The sequence below is a fragment of the Hippopotamus amphibius genome, chromosome 2 (assembly GCF_030028045.1).
Source record: "Hippopotamus amphibius kiboko isolate mHipAmp2 chromosome 2, mHipAmp2.hap2, whole genome shotgun sequence".
NCBI lineage: Eukaryota > Metazoa > Chordata > Mammalia > Artiodactyla > Hippopotamidae > Hippopotamus > Hippopotamus amphibius.
Genome location: NC_080187.1, coordinates 51308207 through 51332339, shown reverse-complemented (window position 1 = coordinate 51332339; position 24133 = coordinate 51308207). Strand labels below are relative to the sequence as shown.

The following is a 24133-nucleotide window of genomic DNA, read 5'->3' as shown; positions in this document are numbered from 1 at the left end:
TTGGGGACCCGTGCTTCCCCATCTTTAATGTGGACATTAATCACATGGCGGATCTTGTTAAAATGCTTGTTCTTATCAGCAGGTCCACAGTAGGGCTTGAGAGTTTGCATTTCTACAGGTTCCCAGGTGTTGGCAATACAGTATCTAAAGGTGCAGTTCTTTAAATTCCTGCATTTATTCCGCAGTTCTCATAGGAAAGGCATGTCTCTGAAGCTCAGGACTGTGAGCTTCCTAACTTTCTGGGGATTAAGCAGGCACACTAAGATATGGCAGAAGCATAATGTAGCTCCTTTCTGTGTGAGCTATCCTCTGATGGTGCCTTGGGCCTGGGAGGGACAGTTGACCTTGGGTATTTAATACAGGGCCAATCCTGTTGGCAGGATTTAGCTGAGCACTCTAACTGGTTTTCTAACCTGCCTTTTGACAAAGCAGTTTATAATTTTCTTTATCTTGGTACCAGCATGGGTGGTGGTTTGTATGTATGTGTGTTTGTTTTAAGTGAGGCTATGTTTTAAAGTTATATGGGCTTAGTCAGATTTAAAATCATAGAGTAGACAGGGCTGTGTTGTGTTGCCAAATTAGCTCCTTCTTTTTTGGCTTATTAGTGGCTTCTTTGTGATTACGAATAAGAATGGCCTGTTAAGTTATAATTATACTTTATGGTTTCGTGTACCAGAACTGTGAACATAGAGGTTTTAAATGTAATTATTTGCTGATGGTGGGTTTTGTTTTTGTTTTTTTGCCTCATATCTTACTAAAATTGGACTCGTGCAGATCTGGATTCAGATCGTGACCATCCACCTACTAGCTGTGGGGTTATGTACGAGCTCCTTAATATCTCAGGATATTACATATATATATATATATATATATATATATATATATATATATATATATATATAAAACATAAATAGGTTCCAGGACCCAAGGCAGATACCAATTTCAGGGATGTTCAGCTAAGTCCCTTCTATAAAATGGCATAGTATTTGCACATAACCCAGGCAGTTCCTCCTGTATACTTTCAGTTATCACTAAATTACTTATACTATCTAATAATATAATGTAAATGCTATGTAAATAGTTGCTTGCATGTGGGAAATTGAAGTTTTTTTGTTTTTTTATTACAGTATTCGTTTTTTATTTTTCTTTAGTGAAAAGATAGTAGAAGTACAGAAATATAGCATCACTGAAGAAATTCTTTTTTTTAATTTTTATTTTATACTGGGGTATAGTTGATTTACAATGTTGTGTTAGTTTCAGGTATATAGCAAAGTGGTTCAGTTATACATATACATGTATCCATTCTTTTTCAGATTCTTTTCCCATATAGGTTATTACAAAATATCGAGTAGAGTTCCCTGTGCTATAGAGTAGGTCCTTGTTGATTATTTTATATACCGTCATGTTTATACATTAATTCCAAACTCATAATTTATCCCTCCCCCCCTAAAGTTTTACCTAAAAAAAAAATTTTTTTTTTTTTTGTGGATATTTTCAATCCATGCATCTGCAGAACCTGCGAATACAGAGGGCCGACTATAATATGCATTTAAGTTTCCTCCATGTCTTTTCATGACTTGATAGCTCATTTCTTTTTAGTACTGAATAATATTCCGTTGTCTGAATATGCCACAATTTATCCATTCACCTGCTGAAGGACATCTTGGTGGTTTCCAAGTTTGGGCATTTATGAATAAAGCTGCTAAAAACCATGTGCAGGTTTTCGTGTGGACATAAGCTTTCATCTCCTTTGGTTAAATACCAAGGAGCATGATTGCTGGATCGTATGGTAAGAGTATGTTTAGTTTTTTTAAGAACCTACACCAAACTGTCTTCTAGAGTGGCTGTACCATTTTGTATTCTCACCAGTGGTGAATGAGAGTTCCTGTTGGTCCACATCCTCACCAGCATTTGGTGGTGTTATTCTAGATTTGGACCATTCTAATATGTATGTAGTGGTATCTCATTGTTAATTTAATTTGCATGTCCCTGATGACTTAAGATGTGGAGCATTTTTTCATATGATTATCTGCCATATGTGCATCTTCATGGTGTGAGGTATCTGTTGAGGTCTTTGGCCCATTTTTCAGTCCAGTAGTTTTTTTTTCTTATTGTTGAGTTTTAGGAGTTCTTTCTATATTTTGGATAACAGTCCTTTATCAGATGTGTCCTTCGCAAATATTTTCTCCCAGTTAGTGGTTTGTCTTCCTGTTCTCTTGACATTGTCTTTCCCAGAGCAAAAGTTTAAAATTTTTTTAAATTAAAAAAAAATATTTTATTTATTTATTCATTTATTTATTGGCTGCGTTGGGTCTTTCTTGCTCCGTGCAGGCTTTCTTTAGTTGTGAGCAGGGGCTATTCTTTGTTGCAGTGCAAGGGCTTCTCATTGTGGTGGATTTTCTTGTTGTGGAGCACAGGCTCTAGGTGCACTGGCTTTACAGTAGTTGTGGCACTCAGGCACAGTAGTTGTGGCACTCAGGCTCAGTAGTTGTGGCACATGGGCTTAGCTGCTCCACAGCGTGTGGGATCTTCTTGGACCAGGGATCGAACCCATGTACCCTGCATTGGCAGGCGGATTCTTAATCACTGCGTCACCAGGGAAGTCCCAGAAGTTTTTTTATTTTGATTGAAGCTTTTTAATTCCTTGTTTTGTGGGTCATCAGTCCTTATGTTTTCGTATGTCCAAAAGGGAGGAATTGCATAGAATTTTTGGAAGGATCAGTGGGCAACAGTTGTACAGCATTTAGCACAGTGTCTGGCACATTGTAACGTTCAATAGTGGTGATGTGGGTTATGCCCCCTCGTTTACACATGTGTTCACAAGGGCACAGCTGTTAGTGAACTTATACCTGACTGGTTATTGAAAGAACCAGAAATAAAGTGCAACCCGATTCCCTTCCTGCACCCTCTTCTTATGAAGTCACTGCAGAAGAGTTACTGAGCCGGGTTGACCGAACCCAGGCCAAGTGCTTGAAAGCGATCATCATGCTTTTTAAGATGTTCTGAGTTGTCAGAGTGATTGGACCCATTGCAGGTCTGGTGCAAGCACCAAAAACTGTGGCCTTTTTTTTTTTTTTTTTTTTTTTTTTGGTTGGTTGGTTTGAAGGCCAGGGACCAGTTATCACTCATGGGCAGGGTCTGAAAGGCACAATCGCTCTATAGTGGAAGAGGTAGTGTACCTCAGTCGAAAGGATACAGGTTTTGAGCCACACTGACATGGGTTAGAATCTGTTCTCTGCCACCTTTAACTTGTATGACCTCAAACAAGTTACTTCATTTCTCTGACTTCAGTCTTCTTTTCGGTACAACGCGTCTAATAATTATGATAATAATAGCTGAAAATGACAGAGCATTTATTGTGTGTAGGGCACCACCCTGTGTTCTGTACATGATCATCTAATTAATTTCTAACAACAACCCTAGGGGAATAGGTCTCGTGACTTCCCCTGCTTTACAGATGGGGGAAACTGAGGCAAGAGAAGTTAAGTAATGGAAGTAAGTGGTGGAACAAGGATTAGAATCCCTTCTTTCTGGGAATTCCCTGGTGGCCCAGTGGTTAGGACTCCGAGCTCTCACTGCTGAGGGCCCGGGTTCAATCCCTGGAAGGGGAACTAAGATTCTGTAAGCTGTGTGGCACAGCCCCTTCCCCCCCCCCAAAAAAAAAGCTTTATCGAGATATAGTTCACATACCAAAATAAAAGTGTACAATTCAGTGGTTTTTAGTATATTTGCAGTTGTGCAACCAACATCATACCAATTTTAGAACATCTTTGTCACCCCAAAAAGGAGACCCCTTACCCCCTTAGCAAGTCACTCTGCCCTTCTCCCCGTATTCCCCTATTCCTAGGCAACCACTGGTCTCTATTTGGTCTCTGTGGATTTGCCTCTTCTGGACTTTTTTCATAAATGGAATCATAATATTTTGTGATTCCACAAAATATTATGTGTCTGACTTCTTTAATAATGTTTTCAAGGTTTTTCCTTGTTGTAGCATATGTTGGTATTTTTTTCCCTATTGGGCTGAATAATAGTCCATTACGTGCATGTACCACGTTTTGTTTACTCATTTACCAATTGATGGACATTTGGGTGGTTTCCACTTTTTTGCTATGATCAATAGTGCTGCCGTGAGCATCTGTGTGCATGTGTATGGACATGTATTTACATTTCCCTTGGCTTCCGTATGTGTTCTTACTGTAGGTAATCGTACTCTGGGAGAGTGATTTCTTCTAGGAGAAAGAAAACAGGTTCTTACTCGGGAGTGGTCACCTTACATTGCTGCTGCAGAATTAATGATGGGGACCTTTACAGAGAGTGGTAATTGTGTGATGTGCAGTGGGCGAGGCTGTTGACAAGCATTGCTCCATTCAGTTCTCACAACAGTTATAATGGGGTAGGGATTTTGAGCCCATTTAATAGATGAGGCAACTGGGCCTCAACGAGCAAACTGCTCAGGGTCACAGAGCTTGTAGAGTGTGTGGGAGATGAGCTTGGACCCAGGTACGTGCAGTGGCCTACTGGGCTATTCCCACTGTGTTATGTGGCCGCCATTGAAGGTTTACTGGCCTGGACGTTACAGTGTTTTTTTTTGTGGGAGTTTTCCTCATTTCACCCTGGGAAACAGATGATGATATCCTTGTTTTCACCAAGTGGCAATGGAATTGAGTGGGTGCCCAAGATCATGGGTCAGCTGGGAGGGGCAGAGTCTTGGCTAGAAGGGTCTTCTTGGGAGTCTGGGTTCATCACTCTGTGCATTTCAGCACAACTGCTTTCAGAACTGCAGATTGCGCCCTCAGGCATACTGTCATCCTCTCCCAGTTCTCAATTACTTATTTAAATATGCGCCCTCAGGCATGCTGTCATCCTCTCCCAGTTCTCAATTACTTATTTAAAATGGAAATTTTACCTTAGGTAAACACTCTGGTACCCATTAGCAATAACCCTGGAATCTAATCCTTTGAATTCTGTTGAGGTGTCGAGAAACCCTCTTTAAACTTCTGTGTCTAGCTTTTCTCTTTAACCCTGGTCACACTCAGGCTGTGTCCATTTTGAGTCGTGTGCTGTGAGCACACCATGCACGCTGGCTGTCATTGTCCCTGTCAGTGCTCACCTTCGTGCGTTGTGAAGGGAGGGTAAGGAGCTGGTGATGACATTGTCATTGCATTTGAACGTGACATTCTTATGAATAAACTGTGAAAGTTTTTGTTTGTTTGTTTGTTTTGGAAACCAAGAACTACATAAGGGGTTAACTCACTGCTGACTAGTTTACTGCTACCAGGGAGAGTTTAGCTTTGAAGAGACACAGGCAAGTGCCTTGAAGCCAAAGATTTGGTTGATAATTTTTAAAAGTGTTCATTTTAGGAAGAGCAAGAGTGGAGCTCATTTTTGCCTTTTCTGGGAGAGAAGGGTTCCTGTTTACTTATTGGACAGGTATTTCAAAATTGTGTCTGGTGAAGAGAATTTTGATTGACTACTTCACAGCCATTAAAATAAGACCAATTTCCCGGGGGAAGTGAGGGAGTGGGGTGGACCACAAAAGCCCTGTTATCAGCTAGAGGTAGGGGAACTATGGCTTGCCCATCCATCCTGAGGCTGGCTGGCTGGCTGTTTACACTCTCTCTTTCTAAGAACTTGAGATGCCTTCTCAAATGACATACTGGACACAGCGTAAAAACACCTGAGGATCCTGGTGCAGAAAACCGTTAGCCCATTTTATGCTAGTGGTCTCCCAAGATTTCAGATCTGTTGTTTAGAGCCTTGTAGGAACCTTAATTATTTTACTTTGTGCTCCTTCTGTCTTACTTGCTTTCTTCCTCCCTCCTTTTATTTCCTTCCTTCCAGGTGTGCATAACATTTATTAAGGGCTTAGTGTGTGCAAAAGTGCACATCACATTCTACAAATAGAAAAGGAATCAGATCTGGGGAGGGGCACCAGCCTCACACCCATGTCTGACAGTGTTAGCTGTTAGCTGCGGCCTCAGTTTTTCTGTTTGTAGAATGGAGACAGTCGTGGCTAACTCACAGGGTTGTGGGCATCAATGAAAAAATTGTACAGAGAGCTGCTGGCGAGGTGCCTGCTGAGTGTTAATGGCTTCCTTCTGTTCCAGTTCCCATAACCATCTTGTCTCCTGTTTCCAGGCTGGGTGTGTGTTTTAAGACTCCCAAGCTGTAGATTAAGTCATTTTACACCTCTGCCTGTGCTGAGAATGTAGCATCCCATGTGTGTTATTAAACAGCTTACTTCCCAGCCACGCTGAATGCTTGCAGTGTCTTGCACACACCTTACAGGTTATCTTTCCTGCTCTGCCTGCAGTTCCCTCCCCACGATAATCACCCACCAGACAAGTGAGTCCTCTTTCGGCTCTGAGCTCGTGTAGAATGCGGGAGGGCCTCCCCTGCCGGTGGGGCCCGCTTGCGTCCACCCCAGACCTCCCCTCCCGGTTAATAACATGCATTCACACCATCAACTTCACATTGTGTGCACCTGCCACTACCTCAGGGGTCCCCTTGCTCCAGCCCCACGTAGCCTTTTTTCTTTCATGGTTGTAAGCTTGTTTCTCACCGTATGATCTTTGCATCTGCTGTTCCCTCTCCTCAGAGAGAGGTCCGGGTTTTCTTTATGGTTCATTCTTCCCAGTGTCACATCCCGTGGTACTTCCTGCCATTGGAGATTGTAATATACGTTTACGTGTCCGTTGTCTGTTCCCTCCGTTAAAATCCTCCCTGTGAGGGGAGGACTCTGGCTTGTACCCCCCCAGCGTCTGCTGTAGTGTCTGACACATCCTGGGTTCTTGGGGAATATTTGTTGAAGGAATGAGCCTTGCACCCTCGTCTGCTATTGTAGTCTCATTGAGTTGTGATTATTATTTACGTGTCTGGGTTCCCCACTGGACTGTGACTGCCCTGGGGGTAATGATGTAGGGTCATTTTTCTTTTATCCACTGGGCAGGTATCTGCTTGCTCAGTAGATGTTTCTCGAATACGTGACTATGGAAGTTAGGGATCTTGGAGAAGGTGAAACCCTAAACTCTTGAGATCTTCTTATGGAGGCAGCTGTCCACCACAAAGAGTCCTTTTGTCCTTTTGATGCCACTGGTAGAACCAACTGCTCATCAGAAGAGGCTGCAGTGGTTCTGCTGGCCTTGTCCCTTGTGGCCTCTCCCGCTTTCCTTTTTCAGGGTCTTTGCCCTTGTGGTATTCTTTGGGTCCTGCACAACCCCACCCTACCCCCAGTTATGTTCATTCTTCAGACCCCATCTCAATGTCCCTTGCTCATGGGAAACACCCCCCACTCCCCACTCACCCGGCGAGGTCAGGTGCTCGCTCCTCTCAGACTTCCTGAAGGCAGTGCTGTATGTGATTTGATCTTCATTTGATCCTCAGGGTCTGGCATGTTGCACTTGGTAAACATTTGTGAATGAATGAGTAAACAGTTAGTATATGTGCACACCTCTGTTCATAGTAGCATTATCCACAATAGCCAAGAGGTGAGAGTAGCCCAAGTGTCCATTAATGGATGAATACATAAAATACGGCATATACATGCAATGGAACATTATTCAGCCTTAAGAAGGAAGGAAAATATGACACGTTATAAGGATGAACCTTGAGGGCATTATACTAAATGAAATAAGCCAGACCAAAGAAGTCAAATACTGTATGATTCCATTTACATGAGATATTCAGGGTAGTTAAATGCATGGGAACAGAAAGTAGAATAGTGGTTGCCAGGGGCTGAGAGGAGGAGGAATGAGGAGTTGTTCAATGGGTATAGAGTTTCAGTTTTGCCAGATGAAAAAGTTCTGGAGATTGGCTGCACAACAATGTGAATGGACCTAACACGACTGAACGGAACACTTAGAGATGGTTAAGATGGTACATTTTATGTTATTCGGGTTTTTTTTTAGCACAATTAAAAAAAAAAGAGTGAGTGATGGCAGAAACTGTGACTTTTGGAAATCATTGAAGAAAAATCTGGAATTCTTAACTTGTAGGGTGCCTGTGACTTCTGGGCCGTCTGCATAAATCTGAGGGAAAGAAGTGTTTATTTCCTCCTCAGGGAAGTAGGAGTGGTTTCCTAAAGGAATGAGCTGCTTTGTGCCCTCCGGCCTTGCTTTTCTGTGCCTGGGGCCCTGGGCTAAGCCTGGCTGGTGCAGGGCGCCTGCCTACGTCCACACAGCTGGGGTCGAGTCCCGGGCACCCGCTCAGCTTCCAAGGATCCTGCTTCAGTAGGGCTCTTTTGTCCTCCTTGCCCTCCTCAGTGTAAGTTTTGAAACAAACTTTCATTCATTTCTGATCCTATTTTGCTGTCCCAACACTTTTGAAGGTCTTACTCCTGTAGAGTCCAAGGGAAGGTTGTGAACACTTTCAAGTGCCCGTTTAGCAGTGCAGCCTGCAGGCAAAGGTTGCCTCATTCCAGCCTGACGTTGGCCCTCTGAGGTGTAGACGTGTCATCCCCGTTTTGTAAAGAAGACAGATTATCCCAGGCCCCACAGCTAAGTGACAGAACAGAGATTGCCCCGAGGTCATCTGCCTTTAAAACTCATGTCCTTGCCTTTGCTTCAAGTTGCTTCCTATGTGGTCTGCATCTCGTGGTCCACATTTAATTCACATCTCAACTGTAAACAAGTCAGAGGGCGCACTGCTCCCTTGCAGACTGCTCAGTCTGGCCTATTGGTGTTGCATACACCATGGTAGTGAGAAGGACCACCAGCTCCCTGAGACCATGCTTCCAAAATCCTAAACCCAACTTTCAAACCGCCAGCATCTCATACAGTCTTTTCTTAGATGTCCAGAAACTCAAAATGTGCTTTTCCACCTTCAACCCCTCCCCAAGTGGTAAAGACAAAGAAAGAAATAGATAACTGGGCTCTGTTATTCTTTTATCTGAGAAATTTACAGAAAGGGGAGAGGAGGAGTCTCTGCTGAGTGAGCGCTCTGTCCCTGCGGTGGCTCTGAGCTGCACCAGCTGCTCAAGTACAGCTTTAGTTATCTCCAAGGATGAGCAACTTCTTATCTTCATGCCTTTTAATTTTCTAGGTAACAGTAGCAATTCCGTTCTTCTGAAGCATTACCAGTTGCTGTTCAGCTAGCTTATGCTTTTCGTGTGTGTGCACGCATGTACGCATCTATGTAAATAAATACTTCTCTATGTGTTCCTTTCCACAATCTTGCTCTAGAATGCCCTACTTACTTAATAATTTTTACTTGGATACTGAATCATTTTACATGTCTAAAAGGAATATTTACTCCAATTCTCTGGTTCCCTGGCACAGGAGAGAGGGAGGAAAAGAAAGCCAAAAGAGTGGTACAAATCCAAACTGCTTTCTTTTTTTCCTCACAAGTGGTGCTTTTCAAAGCGTTTGGCATCCCTGCTGTATGGATGTGTCACTGTGCGAGATGACAACAGGATTTGCTGGGAATGTGGGCCACTATTGTATCCGCCTTACGTAACCACGTGGAGGGATGGCAATGGGTGAGCAGCCTGGGATGTAGGCAGTGGTCTGGTTGATGAACCTCCAGAGGCCATGAAGACCGCCCAGGTCCTCCAGAGGATGTGGATCCAGGCTGTTAAAAAGTTGGGGAGATTGAAAGGCCATGTGAGTCGCTCTGCAAGCTCTCCCCCTTTTCTTTCCTGACCTTTTCTTTTGTGGGAAGTTGCGGGGGGAGCCTCTCACAGTGATTCCTTTCTCCTCTGATTTATTTGTGCTCCTGGCAGCTTTCAGAAACACATTGTGAGATGTGGATTGTAGTCATTGGTGGGTTTTTTAAATACTTGTCTTATTTTTAGCAGACTTAGGCGAAACTGATAGCCTCTTATGGGATCTGTGAATCAGAAGCTGCTGTTTTCCATGTGTTGGGAATCTGCAAGCAAGGTGTTGCTCCCTGGGGCTAACTTCATAATTTGCCTCCTGTAAGATGTTTGTATTTGGGTAATTGTAGTTTGTTTGGGGGAAAAAACTTTTTGTTTCCTTATCCTGTAGAAATCTATAGTCTTATTCTTTTGAAAAATATTCTTATGTCTCAGATGCTAAATGATAGAAAAAAAGTTTTTCCCTTGTTCTTTTTTCCCTCTTACAGTTTGAACGTACATGGCACTATAACTTGTTTAAGTGTTTACTTTTATGATGGGATTTTTATCAAACATGTTCCTTATGGGCAAATATTGATCTGTCTTTAGCTTTGGCTCCGATCCTCCATCATTGGGAAGCCACAGTTTGTGGACAAAAAGCTTAAAAGTGTCCTGTTGGGGGGAGTCAGGGCAATGAAGATGTTTGGTATCTGCCTTCTGTTGGTTTTTTAACACGTTTCCATATTCTTTCTGTAAAATATGGATTTACCTGTTTGGCCAAGATTTTTCAACGGAAAGAAATTTTATGGCAACTAGAGATTATTTTTAAAAAGACAGATCAAATAATTATTTGTCTTTGTCCCTTTCTCATTCTTCGTGTAAATACCTTACTGCTAACACAGAGATTTTTATTTATGATAAAAAAAAAAAGGAATTGGCCCCCTTTTATCTTTCCGTGTTGTCTAGGAATGAGTCATTACAATTTTGTGGGGGTTGGTTATTCACACTGCTTACAGGAAGAGTGAAAGTGATGTGGGAAAGAGGTGAAAAGTACTCTGGAGATCCTCTTGCTGCGGGAATGTTGACTCCTGATGTGGAAAGGAGACTTGGCATCTTCTGTAGCCTGCTGCTCCCCCAGAGCTAGCCTGCTTCTCCACCTCGCCTGCCTTCATGCACCTCTCAAATTACTGTTGCCTTCCCCACCTTGCCCTCCTCCAGTCCAAATGGTCACACTTTCTTCTGCTCTTTGGCTTTGCAGAGCCTCTGCTGCATTAACAAATATTTGGTTTGAGGTCCTTGGGTGAGGAGTCATTGGGTACCCTTTGATGTTCTCTCATGAACCTGTCCCCTTCCGCCCTGTTCTTTAACTTACAAAATGTTTGGTACATATAAGAGAATTATGTGTCTTAAATCATAAAGCATAATTATAAAATATAGCCATGAGCCCATCACACATACCCGTAGACCCTCACCAACGTGGACCCAAGGTCCCTTCTCACTCCTCTGCCTCATCCCAGGTCACACACACATGCATACACACAAACATCTCTAAACAAGATGAGTTTTGTTTGATTTTTTTTCCATTATAATTGAAAACACATAACAAAAAACTTACCATCTTAATCATTGTTAAGTGTACAGTGCAGTGGTATTAAGTATATTCACATTTTTATGAAACAGTGTTTGCTCTTTGAATTAAATAAAACTGATAGCACACTATGTAACTTCTAGGATGTTTTCCACTCCTGACTGTGTTTTTGAGATGCATCTGTGTGGTGGATGTGTGGCTCTATTCACTGCGGTATAACATTGCATTTTAATATATCACAATTTATTTGTCTGTTCTGCACTTGATAGATTGTCCGGGTTATCTCCAGGTTCGGGCTGTCGAGACACTGCTGCTGTGAGTTCTCTGTGTGGATCTGTGTGCACACACTGGCACATTTCTCTCAGGACTCTGCCCGGGAGAGGAATCACTGCATCATGAACACGTGTCCCTTTACTCTGATATGTGTCTGCTCTTCATATAGCCTTGCTTATAAAGCTCTCCCAAGGCTAAGCTGCCGGCATCCATGCAGAGTCTAAATATTGATAGCAATTCTCTGATCTCTGCACAGCCCAGCACAGGTTGGGTGGGGCCCGAGCCTGTTGGCCCGGTTTGAAAGGCATGGTCTCAGCTCTCAGCTAAGCTGCTGCACGCCGGCAACCTGCCCCCGGGGATGTACCCGGAGGTGATTTTCTGGGAAATATGTGTGATTGTGTGGGGTGCTTTGTGTTTCTGGAAAGGTAGTATAATATATAGATGAGCCAGAGAAGACTCTCAGTGATTTGCTTTTTGGGCACACCTGTGGTTGTTAAGTTCTACGTGGGGTTTGGCTGTTTTATTCACTGGTGTAGTCCAGGAGCCACAAACCACATACTTGGCACATAATGGGTGCTCAATAAATGTTTTTGAGTGAATGAGTCAGTCAGTGAATGAATGAAGGGTTTTCTCTGAGACCTTTGTAAAGAGTCACAGCTTTGGGGGCTAAATACAACATGGTGTACTTTTAATGCTCAAAGGCGCTATTAAAATTTATTTTTACTCTAATTTTTGCACCTTTAAAATTGATTTAAAATTTATCACTTAGTATATTTTAATATTATATTTAAGTAGTCAGTGGTTTGTGTCACAACCCATTAAACCCTAGGTAAGAAGAAGTCGCTTAGAATCTGAGCAGTTTCATAACAAGTTGGTGAAGTCTTTGGCATCTGGCAAGGTCTGATTGATTAAAAACTTGAATCAGTCCTGTTGGTGTGGTAGTGATAAGGGATTAATCCTTTCTCTGACAAATCGAATTTAAATTACTCCTGTAGGCAGCACAGGAATTCTTAAAGACAGTATAAACTTATTAAGGAAGAACAGTGAATTTTAAAAGCCAGGTACTTGGGCAACATTTTGAAAATAAAATTTGGTAGTAATGCACTTATTTTGCTAAATGACAAAAGATTTTAAATCCAAAGCTTTTAATAGAGTTTGCTGTTTTTATTTTTGACATGTATTCTAAAAGCAATGTACTCTTAAAATATTCTCTGCCTTACCACAACTCCTGGGGAAATTTAATATTTTTTGGTATTTACTCTTCCAGTCTTTTCCCTGTATACTTATAAAAATAAATAAGTATATTGGGGAAATAAAAAACAGGAACAATGATGTTTCATGTCTTGGTTATTTTCCCCTTAATAGAGATTTAAGTATAAATATGCACATATATATGTAACCAGTCTCCTGTTGTTGGACATATCATTGATTATCTATTAAAAATTATAAGCAGCTGTAAACAAATATATATGTGTATCTTTGTGCACTTGTGCAAATATTTCTGTAGAATAAATTCCTAGATGTGGAATTGATTGTTCAAGTTGCATGTAGATTTCACATTTTGAAACATATTAGTAATTTGCCGCCTGGAAGGTTTATACCAATTTATATTCCCACTGCTTCTACCAACAGCAAGCAGACCTGAAAATATAAAACAAATTCCTTTTCTAATTGAAAACACAGTCATCATGATGAAAAAAACTTTAAAAATGGACCGAAGTTAAATGATTTTTTCAGTGTCTCTGTGTTTCATTGTGTTGATTCATTTAACCTAAACATCACTCTCTTTTTGGACACTGTACTCGCCTGTGTCCCATAGCATTGCCCAATCCTAGGGGTCATTGTCATGGTATTGGTTCTTCCCTGATGATTTTTATTGTTTTACATTTTATTTATTTATTTATTTATTTATTTATTTATTTATTTATTTATTTATTGGCTGCATTGGGTCTTCATTGTTGTGTACAGGCTTTCTCTAGTTGTGGCAGGTGGGGGCTGCTCTTCATTGCGATGCACATGCTTCTCAGTGTGGCGGCTTCTCATGGTGGAGTATGCGCTGTGGGTGCACCGGCTTCAGTAGTTGTGGCACACAGGGCTCAGTAGTTGTGGCTCACGGACTTAGTTGCTCTGCGGCACATGGGATCTTCCCAGACCAGGGCTTGAATCTGTGCCCCCTGTATTGGCAGGCGGGTTCTTAACCACTGCACCACCAGGAACGTCCCCTGATGACTTCTAAATACATTTTTGGGGTAGGGTACTATGTGATGTTTTTTATGTGTGGGGGTATAGTTATATTCAAAGAGGAGCTGGCAACTGTATTTATTTTACCACAATTTCCAGAGTAATTCCATTTGTTGAAATTTGTCAGCTTTAAGGTATAATAAAGAGCAGAGAAGAAACTTGGAAAATGTACATGCTAGTAAGGTCACTTCTGGGTGATAGTGGATTGGTTGTACAAAAGCCACGTTGAAAACTGAAGGTGCCAAGAAGTTAGGAGGTGTTGTCTGGAAATAGACAGGGATGATCAGTTCTGATCAGCTGAGTTTCTGCGTACTATTTCCCTTTAAGAAAAAACTCTTTTTAAAAAAAAATAGAAAATGTTATTAAAATCTTGGAAATGTGCTATACTGGCATAAGTTGGAAAATGCAGTTATAGGTATAGACAACAAAATTCCAGAGAGGCGTGGCTATAAACTATTCCTCTCTGGAATACCAGACCATAAGCACCTGAGTTTCCAGCTAACCACCTCAAGTGTGCTGTGGAAGAAGCAGAGGGCCACTGACTGTAATAGAAATTTCATTTAAGAAAACTTGTACATGGTAGAAATCAGTGCCTTCATCATATTAATAGGGTGATCAATGAATAGTTTATCCATCTGTTTGTTTATTGAAAAGAAAACCTTTTTGAGTGCCTACTCTGTGTGCCAAACGCTGTTCTAGGAGATAGGGGACAAAGTAAATGAGGTATAAAAAGCTCACCTAAAAATCCACTTTCTCTCTCTCTCTCTCTTTTTTAATTGAAAAACAGTGGTCATGGTGAAAAAACAAACAATTGGGGAGATTTACATAATTTAGACGATGATCTTCTTTTGAATATTTACATATTTCCTTGTGTTGATGTGCCTGCACTTACCCTAAACGTCACCCCACTTTGGATGCTGATGCCCCCCTCCCCCCCTCTCCCAAAGCACCCAGTCCCATGTGTGCTGGTAGCACAGATCCTAGTTCTCACCTTTTCCAGGTACCATTTTTTTATTTCTTTTTAACTCTAGAGGTGATTTGAATTCTATTTTTAAATCTCTCTGAGAATTCCCATCTCTGGGAGCCAGATGGTATTAACCAGGGAAATGTCCCCAAAGTGAGTGCATAGAGGGAGGGGCGAACTAAAGGATTATAAATTCCTCTCGCTTTGAGTAATCAGTTATAGCTACTCAAGAGTAGGCTAGCTCATCTTTCTCCTCTACAAACAGAATCGCCTTTTCCTAACCCCGTTAGGAAATAAATTATCTGCTCCAATATATCAGTTGTTAGAATTGCCGTTTATGCTAAACATCTTTCCCCCCACAAGCCTAAAAGTTTGTTAACTGGGTAAAACAGGAGCACATTATCTGGACATGTTTTGATTCTTTTCTCTCTGTCATGTTAGTAGCAGTGCAGGAATGGCAAATTTGATAAAAAATTTTTTTAATGTAAAGCAACTAGTTTTTCTTAAACTATTTGTATACGATAAGGCTTTTTATTCATACAATTAGATTTCTTCGTGTCCTTATGTTTTAGATATCCTCTATTTAAAAACACATAACTGGATCTTCTTGGTTTTAATCCATTCTGACCATCTGTCTTTATATTGTGATTACTCTTCCGTATTCTTCTGTATTCGTTTCTACAGTCATAGTTTGTGTTTTATATTTGCCCTGCTTTTTCTAAATTTCCCATTTTGTCTCTTCTGCCTTCTTCTGGATTGACTTCTGTTTTGTTTTTATTCTTCTCTCTGCTGTTTTGGAAGTTCTGTACTCTGATTATTCCTGCAGTGGTTACACCAGAAAGTTTTACCTGTGGATTTTATTCAGTGAAGTTCAGAATTAATCAACACTTTAACTGCTCTTGAATAAAATATTTAGAATAACTTAAATCATGTTTAAAGTCTTGTGGATTTATATGCTGTGCTGCCCTGTGTTTTAGTTCTCTCTTACTTGTTTAACTCTCACAAATTACATGTTGTTATTTAGTTGCATATAGCCAGTATATGTCCAGGCTTACTCACATTCCTTCTTGTGTTGTATGTCTTCCTTTTGGGATCATTTTCCTTTCTTAAATTTATCCTTTGGAAGTTCTTTTATTGCTTGTCTATCGTAATAATCCATCTCAATTTTTGTTTTTTTTAAAAATATCTTTTCTGCCCCCCAAATCAACAGATACTCTTTTAAAGATACTGTTCTAATGAGTTCAGGCTTTCATTATTGCTGTTTCAAAATAGGCTGTTGTTCTGATTGCTCTTTTTTAATCTCTTCTGCTTAGCCGCTCTCGTCTTTTTCTATAGTAAGAGTACCATGTTTTTCAAAGTGCTTTTCTTTCTCTCTTTTTTAATTTACCCTGTTTGTGATGTATCAGGCTTCTTGAACCTGACAAATCATCAAGTATGGAAGAGCCATTGTCTTGAGTATTGCATCTCACCCACACTCTCTTATCTTCTTTTGGAAATCTAAGTGGGCACATTGTAAGACTTTCTCACTCTTAATTTCTTTCAGCGGTCCCATTTTCTTAATGCTTTGTTCTGTATTCTGCATAATTTCTTCATATCTGTCTTCCAATAATGTCTTCAACTGTGTTTAGTATGTGGTTTAATCCATTTTAAAATTTAATTTTATCATATTTTTTTATTTGTAAAAAACTTTTAGATTTGCTTGGTCATTTTTTATGTTCTCTTGTTCTTTGATTATACTTTGAATTTCCCCTTTTAATTTCTTATGGAAAACACATGAAACATACTTTTCTTTTGGTCTGTGACTGGTATTTCCAATATTCATGGTTTTTGATTCTGGAGTTTTTTATTTCTCTTAACTCTCACTAATGATGACTTGTGTGTGTGTTTAAACTGTGAACTCATGTTCCTCAGATATTGATTCTTATCTGGGGGAATTCTCTGGAGCCTGTGTTTTAGTGTGTTCCTGGGGGAGTATTTCATGCACTCTGTGTACTTGGGTAGTGCTACCAATGCAGAACCACTTTGGGTGTGAGTGTTTTGCCGGGGGAGGGGGGGGGGAAGGGTGTAGTCACACCTATAATATGAATCTCAGTCTCAAACCTCAGTAAATACAGGTCTACTGATACAGGAATTCTCCAGGGAGATATTTTTTGTTATTTCCACTCTACCCAGAGCCAAGAATGATGAAGGCGACTGTCCCTGCTCCTCCACATGCCTGGTAGTGTTTTTGCCCCTAATACAGCTTCTCTGATCTGATCTCCACCCTGTTTGCATTCTACAGTTTCTCTCTCTTCCCAGCCTCCCGCTGAAATGCCTGCTTCAGAGCTGCCTTATCTCTTGGGCTTTGACCTTTCTTGCATTTCTTGCCTCTAAGGATTTCCCCTCAAAGGTAGTCTGCATTTAATGGAGTGTTATTATTAAGTGATATCCACTATTTTCAGGTTTGTCTAGACATCCATTTTAGGATATTGTCAGAAACTGTAGCCCAGTGGTCTGTTTATGCTGGCATTCTCATCTTTCACACCCTCAATACTGATGGAGAAAAGGCCAAGGGAGCACACAGATTATGCAATTTGGCACTCTTGATAAGGCCAAGGATTCCTTTAGACTTAAAAACGCATAAGCTTGCTTAGGAGGTCACCTTTGACAGGAGGAAGGGGAGTGATTTTTTTTTTAAAAAAGAATGAAAATATATTTGTTTGCAACTCTAGATGAGCGCTTTTATCATGACAGTGTTTTGGAGTGGTGAAAATAAAAAAGCTTAACACCATTTCATCCTTTTTTAGGGTACATCTCTCACTATGTATTTCACTAATGTTCTAGTATTAAGAGTTCCATCTCATTGAAGGAGAGTGTGTTTGAAAATAGGTAGTATAATGTTCCTAAAAAAGATCCACTCTTTTTGGTGTATAGAATGTGTGAGCTGGATTTCCTCTGGCGACATTTTGAATTACAGTTATATTTCTAGCATTGAAATGTTTGTGGTTTTAATCAAATTGGTTTTGATTGTTTTAAAACAGACCCCAGGCATGGAAGAACTGATATGGGAACAGTACACTGTGACCCTACAAAAGGTGAGTACTACACGTCGTATCTGCCACAGTCTGTTCTTGAGTTTACAGATCATGGATCTTGTTTTCTTGTTTGAAGGATAGTTGATTTACAGTGTTTCAGGTGTACAGCGCAGTGATTCATATATATTTATACACACACACTTTTTCAGATTCTTTTCCATTATAGGTTATTACAAGATATTGAATATAGTTCCCTGTGCTGTACAGTAAGACCGTGTTTATCTGTTTTATATATAGTTGTGTGTATATGTTAATCCCAAACTTCTAACTTCTCCCTCCCTACCCTTTCCCCTTTGTTAGCCATGTTTGTTTTCTATGTCTGTGAGTCTATTTCTGTTTTGTAAGTTCATTTGTATCCTTTTTTTTTAAGATTCCACATATAAGTGATATCATGTGGTATTTGTCTTTCTCTGACTTACTTCACTTAGTGTGAGAATCTCTAGGTCCATCCATGTTGCTGCAAATGGCATTATTTCATTCTTTTTTATGGCTGAGTAATATTTCATTGTATATGTGGAATCATGGATCTTATTTTTACACAAACACAATTACTGCATTAACAAGGATTTGCATATTGTTATATTTTTTGGCTAAGATCTGTATAATATAGAAAATGGTAGAGGTTATTTAATGTATTCACCTGTCTCCAGATAGAATAGTTTATTAAGAAAGAGAGAAAAGGAAGGGAGGAATGGAAATACTATTTAAGGACATTGAGGTAGCTTCTACAACTTTCATAATTTTAAATATAGCACTTATAACTTATCATTCCCTCAGTGAGTTTTAAGTCCAAACTAAATTTTAAAACGTTGGTTTAGCACTCAGAAGACATGGGTTGAATTCCTTGTCCCACTCCTGATTATATTTATAGATGCTGAGTTAATCAGATTTTTAACAATAATGACCACCCCTCATGAGATTGAAGGTAGAAGGAAGACCACATATAAGTGTATTTTATTTAATTTTCAAAGTTATTTCACAGGTATTGCCCCTCTTGATTAAATTAGGTAATGCCAAGAGCTTCTAGTCCTTGGAATCCAGCACATAATCGCTGCTTAATAAATGTTAGCTCTGTTTCTTTTTATTCTGACAGCAGAGTTGGAGGTCGGCATGGTAGGTGATAGCCCCACTCGAAATGAGTGCAGCCACCAAGATGTTTGTAAGTGATTTGTGTGCAGCTGAGCCACACTAGACATGCACTCGAGACTCCAAAGTCTTATTCCATTACGCCACCTTGGTCAGCATCGTGATTTTCCTGGGCCCCGCATGGGTCTTTTTCCACTCTGAGTCCCGCCAGTCTCTGTCGCCTCTTAGATGGATTGTAAGTTCCTCAAAGGGAGACTTTTCCTTCGACCATCACAATCATGAACTTCAAACCTTGACTTCAGTGAAAATTTGGTTCTTGAATAAACGTGTATTAAGTCAATCCAGGTAGAAAAACACAGATTGGTGCTCAGGTGCTGAAACTTCTGGAGCCCTAATCATGGTTTCTTCTGTGGAGGGGCTTCCCCCTTTAGGTCTTATTTTTCACCTCTCATCTTCTGACTCTTCTCTGTGCCCTTCCATCCCATACCATTTGGATCCGGAGTTGGCACAGGTGGGAAACACTTTAGGCCTGGTATAGAGGATGGAGCTATCTCTGTGTAAAAACACATACCAGTGATGGTGCTGAGAAATTCAAAGCCATGGGATTAATGAACAACAACCCAGCCTGTTCTGTGTTGCTCATTGTTTGTCATCAGTTGGCACAGTGGGCCCCACATGGGAATCTTTCTTGAGGGGGCGTTCTTTTATTCTGAGTAGATTGTTACATAATCAAACCCATATTTAGCATTATAGTCACATATGCCCCTGTCCTCTGGATGAAATCCAGGAGCTTAGCTTTTTTAAACACTAAAATGAATTAGGATTCTGTATTATCTGGGTTCACTGTTATACATTTCTAGATTAATCTTGAATCTAATTAATCTGTATTTCCATCTTGGACGCATGTAGAAAAGAATTTAATGCTTTGCTCTCTCATAAGATCTCAAAACTAAGTTCCTCTTCAGATTTTGTCTTTAAAATCCATTTACGTCTTTTTCACCCTGTATTAAAGTGAAACCACTAACTCCCTTAACTTGGAAGTTAAAGGTATTCTTTAAAAACATGATTTTAGCACAGATTCAGTTGTGACAAGCTGTTCCAGCTCAGGCCTGGATGTGGAAACAGGTGTGATTGGTGATTCCAATAACACATCCTTATTTGGACAGAAGATGTAATTTCCCATCCCCTGCCAGCTTCTGGTGATAAGTCCAGTCTGTGCTATCAATCTTGTCCAGCTTTCACAAGGCTGTTTCTTTTAGATAAAGAATTTCCCTTTATAAACGCGTTGGCTAACCATGATGATGCTGTATTCTGTTACTCACTTGTTTCTCTAAGTCCTCTGGTTCCTGAGCTGTCTCTGGTTACTGGTTTGACCTTTCTTTTATTGACTGCTTGTAATAAATACTGAAAGCCACTTACAGAAGAATTTTATTTTAATTTTTCTCTTAACTCCAATGAACAGGATTCCAAGAGAGGATTTGGAATTGCAGTGTCCGGGGGCAGAGACAACCCCCACTTTGAAAATGGGGAGACATCAATCGTCATTTCTGACGTGCTCCCCGGTGGGCCTGCCGATGGGCTGCTTCAGTGAGTGTCTTTCCTCCCTGCCCCCAACCCCTGCCAGCCCACTGGTGGCCCTAGACAGGGGGCTTTGGGTGGTGTACACTTTTAAAATTAAAACAGAAAAAGGAACTTTAAAAAAAATAATAAATTTATGTATTTAAAAAAATGCATGTCTGACTCTCAGGGCAGATTCTAAAGATAACCACACAGCTGCCTTGGCCACATAGTCCCAAAATTTAGGTTCTGTTGGTATTTCATCTCAGTGGTCCTCTCAACGTTAGTATTCTTTCAAACAGAGAGTATAGTAGAATTTTTGCATGATTTTTGGGATGAGACAAAGTAAGAGTTAGGCTTCTGTGACCTCATAATTTCTTTAAGAATCTGAGGTGAGCTCTTGACTTCATCCCTTCCAAAATATCCGCCTCCTTTGGGGGGATCTGTAGACTTGCTGTAGTACACGGTGTACCATGGGCAAGGAGGGCCTATTGCACAAGTTCCTTTTGTGCTCAAACCTCACTGCCGTCCAGTGCCCCCTGGAGGGAACCCATGGGTTTGGGTCCTCCTTCCTAGGTGGGTTCCAGGAGACAGTGTCCAAAGTGGGCTGAATGGTTGATGGGTTCCTTCTTCAGAAGAGCTCAGACCGAGCTGACAAATTAAGCCTCAGGAGTCATTAGATATTGAGCCCTTTAATAAGCATTTTGGGTCAATCTGCTGCTTTTACTTGTTCTCAAATAAATGATTCAGAGGGACAAGATGAGAATTTTTCACGTTCCGTTTTTCTGTTTTGTTTGCAGAGAAAATGATAGGGTGGTCATGGTTAACGGCACCCCCATGGAAGATGTGCTCCATTCATTTGCTGTTCAGCAGCTGAGGAAAAGTGGGAAGATCGCTGCCATTGTATGTTCCGGGTTTGTTTTCAACTCATCTGGTAGCACTTTGTTTTTATGCCCAGAAGAAAATTACTACTTGCTCTTTACCACTTGACAGAATTGCACAATCTAGGGACCATTGCTTCTGTATCCTTAGTACTTGGGAGGGTGATATTAAGGGTGATATAAAGATGTATGTGAGTGACCCCCCCACTGCCTTCTTCTCATCCTTCTAACGTAAGACCAGTGCTTCTCTTATCTGAGTGATTTGCCGTAAGAGCAAGGTTAGACAGTTATTCCCTAAAAGAATTAACTAGATGGAGAACAATGGTAAAACAGCATTAATTTAGAAACTAAATTATGAGCTTGAACTCATTTGTGAAGGCCCTCACAGGATCTGTTCTATCTTCATAAACTCACGTTTCTTAGAAGATACTGGCTGTCTGTACCATTCACTCATTTATTAGCTCACTCAGTCATTCAGCAAACATTGGTTGAAAATCAGCTTGGCCCTGGAGCAGGTCTGAGCTTCAAGGAGTGTTCACGCCAGTGGGTCAAGTGGACACACTAAGCGAGAATTGGAACACTGTGTGTTAGGGGCAGTGCTGGGGGGATGCACTGGGTGTGTGGTATTTAATTTTTTTTTTCAACTTTATATTACAAAAATTTTCAAACAAAAGAAAAGTTCAAAGGTTAGTATAATCAACACATATCTTCTACAGTGTTAATATTCTGCCACATTCACTTCATTTTTCTCTATATGTGTATATAAAGACATACGTATTTTTAGTGAACAATTTGAGGGGAAGTTGCAGACATGAAAGTTCAATCCTTCTTACTTCTCAAGTCTCCTAAATAAGGACAGTCATCTACATAACTATACTATTATCCTATTTAAGAAAAGTAATGACTCTACAATATCATTTAATACACAGTCCATATCCTAAGATGACTTTGATAGACTATTTTCCCTCCCTACCCAGGATCCAATCAAAGTTCACTCATCACATCTGGTCCTTATCTCTTTAGTCCCTTTTAATCTAGAAGGATCCCTCTTTTACCTGATCTCTTCCCCTCCCCCTCTTTTGAATGACATTGACTTTGAATGAACATAGGCAGTTGTATACAGAATGTCTCACCGGATTTTCATTTTTGTAACTTAGTGATTTAAAGCCCCTTGGTGCTTTTCACACTCTGAGCAGAAACAGATTTTGGAGGCACTGTGCGCAGAGTTTTATACTCAGTGTGTTATTTTATTCTTAACTCCATGAGGTATTTATTGTCCTTGTTTTCCAGATGAGGAACCTGAGGCTTAGCACCTGGGCAGGGACACCCAGTTTTCCTGGAAAGAGAACCCCGGCTCTTAACCACTGCATTGGTTGTGATTGTCTTGTGTCCCCACTGTTTGGTGACAGGTGGTCAAGAGGCCTCGGAAGGTCCAGCTGGCCCCGCTGCAGGGCAGCCCGCCCGTCCACGGGGATGACCGTGCTTTCGAGCTGATGGATGAGTTTGACGGCAGAAGCGCTCGCAGTGGGTACAGCGAGAGGAGCCGGCCCAGCAGCCGAGGAGGGCGCAGCCGCAGCTGGGAGGACAGCCCGGAGAGGGGCCGTTCCTACGACCGGGCGCGCGGCCTCGAGCAGGACCTGAGCCGTGGCCGGAGCCTGGAGCGGGGCCTGGACCATGACGACGATTACGGGCGAGCCCGGGAGCGCAGCCGCGGCCGCAGCCTGGAGCGGGGCCTGGACCATGACGACGATTACGGGCGAGCCCGGGAGCGCAGCCGTGGCCGCAGCCTGGAGCGGGGCCTGGACCGTGACGACGACTACGGGAGAGCCCGGGAGAGCAGCCGCGGCCGGAGCATAGACCCGACCTACGATCGCCCCTACAGCCCGGAGGGGGAGTACGGCCGCAGGGCCCAGCCCGATGCCCAGTACGGGGCGTCCCGGAGCCGCAGCCGTGAGCACCTCCACTCCCGCAGCCCCAGCCCCGAGCCACGTGCGCAGCCGGACTCGGACAGGCCCATCGGGGTCCTTCTGATGAAAAGCAAAGCAAGTGAAGGTAGTCATGGTTGATGAAGAAAAGCACTATGACAGTAGCTAACTCTTAGGTGGTACCTGCTATGTACCAAGCACTGACCTAATAAATACTCCCGCGGTTTAGCTTATTTCATCCTCACCACCACCTCCTGTGGGAGTTACTCTTATCTTCATCTTATAGATAAGAAAACTTGAGGCACAGAAAAGTTCATTGACTTGCACAAAGTTGTATCATCAGTGGCTGAGCCAGGTGATGGACGTTTGGTTTTAAACTGATAGGCCAGTGGTTTTCAGAGCAGCATAAGTATCACTTGGACACTTGTTAGAAATGCAGATTCTAAGGCCGCAGCCCTCAGTGGATCAGAAACACTGGGGTGGCCCCTGGAGTCTGTGTTAACAAGCTCTCCTGGTGAACCCAGTACAGCTTAAACTGATGAAACCCACAGTAGGGGACAATACTCCAGCTAATCTTGGCTGAGTTTTTGCTCTATGCCAGGCCTCTGTGGAATAGATACTTTCTTACTTAATCCTCACCAGAAGCCTTTGTGGTAGGTAGGAGACTTCATTCCTCTTTTACAGGTGGGTATAGTAAGGTGCAGAGAGGTTTTTGGTATGTCCACGGATGAGGCAGGCTCTAGCCCGGGTTGCCCATCCTATGTTGCATGCCTGGAGTACTTCAAACACTTAATCACATCCAAATTCACTAAAGCCCTGTGTGGCAGCTAGACAAGCAAGTAGCACTTTGCAGTTTAGGTGAAACTCAGAGATGGGAGGTGACTTGCCTACATCTTGAAGCTGGTAAGTAAATGATGGAGTTGGAACTCAAACATCATCTCTTGGAAAAAAAATGATAGGAAACAAATAGGTG

At 41.5% G+C, this 24133-nt stretch overlaps 1 protein-coding gene across 4 annotated transcripts in view; it reads left to right on the top strand.

Moving 5' to 3' along the window:
• TJP2 (tight junction protein 2) overlaps positions 1 to 24133 on the top strand; it is a 118267-nt gene that overhangs the window by 63193 nt on the left and 30941 nt on the right. For all 4 annotated transcript variants that reach the window (XM_057720969.1, XM_057720967.1, XM_057720968.1 and 1 more), the window contains 4 exons: positions 17658 to 17711; positions 20260 to 20384; positions 21155 to 21257; positions 22645 to 23287. In XM_057720969.1, coding sequence (XP_057576952.1) covers positions 17667 to 17711; positions 20260 to 20384; positions 21155 to 21257; positions 22645 to 23287 — 916 coding nt within the window. In that variant the 5' untranslated portion in view covers positions 17658 to 17666. The remainder of the gene's footprint in view (positions 1 to 17657; positions 17712 to 20259; positions 20385 to 21154; positions 21258 to 22644; positions 23288 to 24133) is intronic.